The 5184-nt window shown below is 34.8% G+C and overlaps 1 protein-coding gene across 1 annotated transcript; it reads left to right on the plus strand.

The window, feature by feature from the left end:
* Positions 1-2512: 2512 nt before the first annotated feature.
* LOC110804535 (uncharacterized) lies at positions 2513-3647 on the plus strand. Its single transcript, XM_056840979.1, has one exon. It carries the CDS (start codon positions 3004-3006, stop codon positions 3433-3435), a length of 432 nt encoding a protein of 143 aa, XP_056696957.1. The 5' UTR covers positions 2513-3003; the 3' UTR covers positions 3436-3647.
* Positions 3648-5184: the final 1537 nt, after the last annotated feature.

The following is a 5184-nucleotide window of genomic DNA, read 5'->3' on the forward strand; positions in this document are numbered from 1 at the left end:
CTTACGGCGTTTAACTTTTTATCAGGTTTGGGATCACACAAAAGTTCCAGGTGATTATGTTTTTGATTTCTTCATATATGATCATATTCAAGGCAATAGAATTCACTTGTGCTTCCCTATAGCTCTGTTGCAATGTACTATGTTAGAGGTAAGGCGGGAAATTAGGAGCAGGAAAAATGTTCCAAAACTGAAACCATTGAAATTGGATATGGGACAGCTTCGCGTCCAAAGTGACTTTGGACACACTTTGGACACGAAGCTGTCGCTGTGGCATGATGGCCAGTGAAGATGGCAGTGGGCCCGAGGCTCGATCCGACCCGGAACACGAAAAAAGCACGGCCCTGCATGAAGTCGTGGGCTGGGACTGGGCCGCAGTTTTTTGAAAAAAGCAGGAAAAGGCACGACACGACAAATCACACTAAATTTAGTTAAATTAGGTTTATGCACGACACCTGACCCGACCCGACCCAATAGCCCGTGGGCACATGCCTTGTTTTGAACTTTTTAGCCTGGCCTGACACGATATAAAGTGGGCTTAGCATGGGCCTGGCCCAAACCTGACCTGACCTGGCCCGGCCAGCCGGCCCAAAGCCATCTTTAATATTGATGGGGTTCGGGGAAACCCATGATATTTCCTTAGTCAATATGAAATCACAAACCATGTGATCTTTTGCTGGAAGATATGAAATCAAATTTCAGGTAGCTTGAAAGGAAAATCAGATCTCCCCTTCACAATTATTAGACCCAGTATTATGTATAGCACAAGGATAAAGTAGTACTGTATTAGTTTTCCATATTCCACTACCTGATTAATTATTCTTCGTTGTAATTTACACCAATCCATTTCCATTTCCTGTAGAAGTACTAGAATAATATAGGAATGTCTGGACAGTAGGTTTTCCATCGTAGGCAAAGAAAGAATCACTGCTTTTAATCATTTTTCTTACTGTATTTGGTAACTTACTTGTTAGGGACTCTAGGAGGAATAATTGAACATTACCTTGACGAAAAAACGGTAATACTCAGTAGTTCTACATCCAATATAAACGGTAAAAAACTGACCTTATTCAACTGACATTTGTTATCTAAGTGACTGGGGAAAAAAATCACGTTCAATTCATATGGGCATAATAACACTGGACGAAACATTATCGGGTTAGAATCGAACATGATTGACCTGATCCGTAACCGACCGATGATTCGATTCGACAATATTTTAGAAATTAAAATTCCAACTATTTGGGAGGTGGTGGGAGGTTAAGCTCCCACTTGATTTTCATTAGGCCACTATTATGCATTTTCACATGGACAATATGAGTTTCCATACTTCTTCCACGTACCTTAATTTAAGATTAAAATATGGAAATGTGTATGTGTAGCATTGAGATTTGATTCAGCAAGGATTTTTACTTGAATAAAGAACTCTTTAAGACCAGGTATTTAGCAGAGTTTGCTCAGTTACGTGTATGGCCTGTATGAACTACTTTTCCTCATATCTCTAAAGTCAACCTGCTACTTGTATTATCAATCATCAATTTAATCATACGTATGAAAGCTTTTGCTAGAAACATACTTAAAGACCAGGTTTTTAATTAACAACATGTTGCGTCTTATAACCTGGTTATCTGAACTTATTTTTCCTTAAATAAGTGGATAAAAGTTGAATAAAATAGGGCATAAGTGTGAATTGCATCCGTACATTTATCATTTCTATTACTCGATAAAACTGAATGAAAATATAAGATGAACTATTTCCAATCTACAACCAGAAATCCAGAATGATTCATTTTGTGAACGAATTGAATTTATAGTTATCCGATTTGAACTTGCTATAATTATATATTACGTAAATGTCAGACGGTCTGATAAGAGACTTATTAATACGGAGTACTTTATAAAATAAAGCATAGTTAAGCATTGAATAAATCAGCTGATTCCTCTTCAGTAAAGCGTCAATGTTTGTCAATTATGAATAAGTCTGCAGTCTAAATAAACTAATACTACTCTCTACCCACTGCTAATCCTCCCCCAACAACTCCACTCCAACCTCCTGCCCCTTTTTCTTTTCTCTTTGAAAAATAATTTTGACAAATTGCAAAAACAATTAATTGCACACACAAATACAAATGTGGCCATGAAGCTACCATTCATACTAGAGTACTTTGTAGTGGTCTTGTTCTCTTCATCTGATCTGGGCTGATTTTTTTAGTTTCTATTTGATTTTACTTTTTTTTTGGGTCTTGTTATGACAAATGGGGGAATCAAGGAGGAAACATAAGTCATAGTTCAAGTGAGGTTCCATCTTAAAAGCGGTTGGCAATAGGAGTAGCCCACTTAGGTTATACGAAGTAAATTAGAAACTATTTGCTTTATCTTCTGATGTGGTACACAATTACTCACACTTACTTTCTTACAGGTCTAGTTTGGTTTGGTCTGATCAAATGGTTTCTGTGAGTATTTTTTTTGCTTTTCCTAATCTGGTATAGTCTAGTTGGTCTGATTTTTCTAGTCTAATCTAATAAGCAATAAAAATAAGGTAAAGAGAACAAAGCCAAATTGAATGAAAAACTTCATATTAACATTTCAGATTTTTTGTTATCTAGTGTTAATTATCGTTGTAGATTATTAATGATAATTTTTCTATTTCCTTAAACAAAAGTGGGCCATGATAAGAATGCATAATTTTCCGCCTACTATCTCACTATCTCAGTCACATAAGTGAATTAATTTCTTCACATTAGTTGTCCAATGTCCATGATATTACAATAAAAAAAAGTCAAAGATGGACAATCTAAGGGACCAAACCAAACTACATCCCCTTGTTTTAAACTCTAATTAGCCAGCATACCAAATACGACCAAAAGTTTTTCTGCATTTTCAACTCCTATATATTTCATCCACTTATCCCCTTTCTTTAACCTTATATCCTCTTATCATTTCTCTACCAAAAACTTACCTAATAATTCACACAAATTACATATTTACGTACACAAGTCTAAATTAATGGCTTTGTTTAGAGCTCTGAGCACAAGAAGAAGTCGACGGGGCGGCCCGGGCGGGTATGATAAGTTGTTAGATGAGACTAATAACACTGATTATGGTGTTAATGATGCAGATCATGTGGTGTTGAAGAGGGTTACAAGTGTTCCTGCTAGTATGTTATTCGGGTCATCTTCAAAGAAAGTCGGGTACGAAACGGGTTTTCCATGGATGAACTCTAAACCAAAACAACAGCAACAACAGCAACAGAAACAGACAGTAAAAAGTGGTAATAAAAAAGGTGGTAAGAGTCACCCAGTATTTAGTTTGTTTGATGGGAAATGGAGGAAGAAGAAGATGACTGCTAACCCGGATTTTTCGAGGTATATGGAGTATTTGAAAGAAGGTGGGGTGTGGAACAAGGATACTAATTCACCTGCGATTTACTACAAATAAATTTTAACATGTGTTTAATTGATTAGTTTAGTTATGGTTTGTTTCAAAGATTTTGTAGTGAACAAAGGTTAAATTAAGAGTAGTATGTTGTACATATATATGTATAAGTGTCCAATTCATTGAAATAACTAATAAGGTGCTTCAATTAGATCATAGTCTCAAACGCATTTTTTCTAACTCTTTACAATCTTCGTATTGGGCTTGTTTGACAATCGATTGTTGGTTGTGGTTGTTGACCGGTACCTACTATACTTAGTTTGTTTGATTGGTTGTTTGTTTGTGTTTGCTTTTTATGTTGGTTGTTTGACTCTAGATTTTCTAAAAATGTGTTGACGAAGTTGGATTTTGGGTACTAGTTGTTTCATACAAAATGTAATTAGTAAATTGAAAAGCCAATAATCAATGTGAAAAGGCAACTCTTACTAGCTTTTGGATTTTGGAGAAAATATTGACTTTTTAGCCAAGGAAAAGCTACTTACCAAACATGTACAATATATTGGTTTTTCGATCATTTGAAAAAGTCAAAAGTCAATTAAAAACCAACAAAGCCAATTACCAAACACACCATTATGTGATCTCAAATTCATAATCTTTTTGTTGGTTTGAACCCAATACTTTAATACCATTCAATGATATGGTAGTATCATTACACTCCTTATGGTATAAAATGGAAATATGTTGGTTATAGACCTGATCAACTATAGCCCGACCAGCTGACCCGATTCGTCCCGATCCGACAAAGTATGGGTTTGGGCATCCTCAAATATGCTTTTTGGACCAAAGCCAAAAAACCCCTTTATCCCGAAAAAATCCGTACCAAATTTATGGATTGGGGCATGAACTTTTGTGATAAAGTCCGATACAACCCGACACGACTTGTGATCACCTCTAGTTGGTTGGATCACAACACAGCAATACCATTGTAAATTTTGAATACCATAGTAAGCATAAATGGTACTCGTCGCGCCCTTAATGGTTTGTCACAACTCACATGCATTTCAAGTCTACAAGTGTCCTATCTATCTATACTAATATATTAAAAGGCGTTGTGAATAATGTCTACGTGTCACATAGTACTATCCTCTTTGCGCCACGTCATTCACTCATCAAGTGTTATGTCATGTCATGGACCACAAAAAATCAACACAACAAGGTTCGAACACCAAACCTCAAATATATATGGAAGATAACTAGCATTACCATCTTAACCAACTACCAATTTTGGTTTATCTCTTCACATTAATTTATAAATTAATGTTAACATGAAGTCTTAAACAACTAAATTTTTAATGTGACTTTATTTTCTATAACTATGTTGGAATAAAAATAATAATTAAAGCATTAGAACATCCATGAAGAAAAATGATGTCATGCGTCTCATAAGTAACAATTATAAAAATATCTTGCATATATCTAATTTGGTGTTTATTAATTTGATACATTTAGTTTCACTAGAAGAAAAATGATGTCATGCGTCTCATAAGTAACAATTATAAAAATGTCTTGCATATATCAAATTTGGTGTTTATTAATTTGAGACATTTAGTTTCACTAGAAGAAAAAAAATTATACGAATTGTAAGTAAGATGATCTTATTGAAAGATTACTTGACATGACAAATGCTGTAGTGTGTTTGTGTAGTTGACGTATTTAATGAATATTTTTCACTTTATGGAATACATGTATTTTAGTCAAATATTAAGATCAAGAAGAATCTAGAATTTAGCTATTCAATGTAGCAACCGGAAC

The sequence above is a fragment of the Spinacia oleracea genome, chromosome 3 (assembly GCF_020520425.1).
Source record: "Spinacia oleracea cultivar Varoflay chromosome 3, BTI_SOV_V1, whole genome shotgun sequence".
Lineage (NCBI taxonomy): Eukaryota > Viridiplantae > Streptophyta > Magnoliopsida > Caryophyllales > Amaranthaceae > Spinacia > Spinacia oleracea.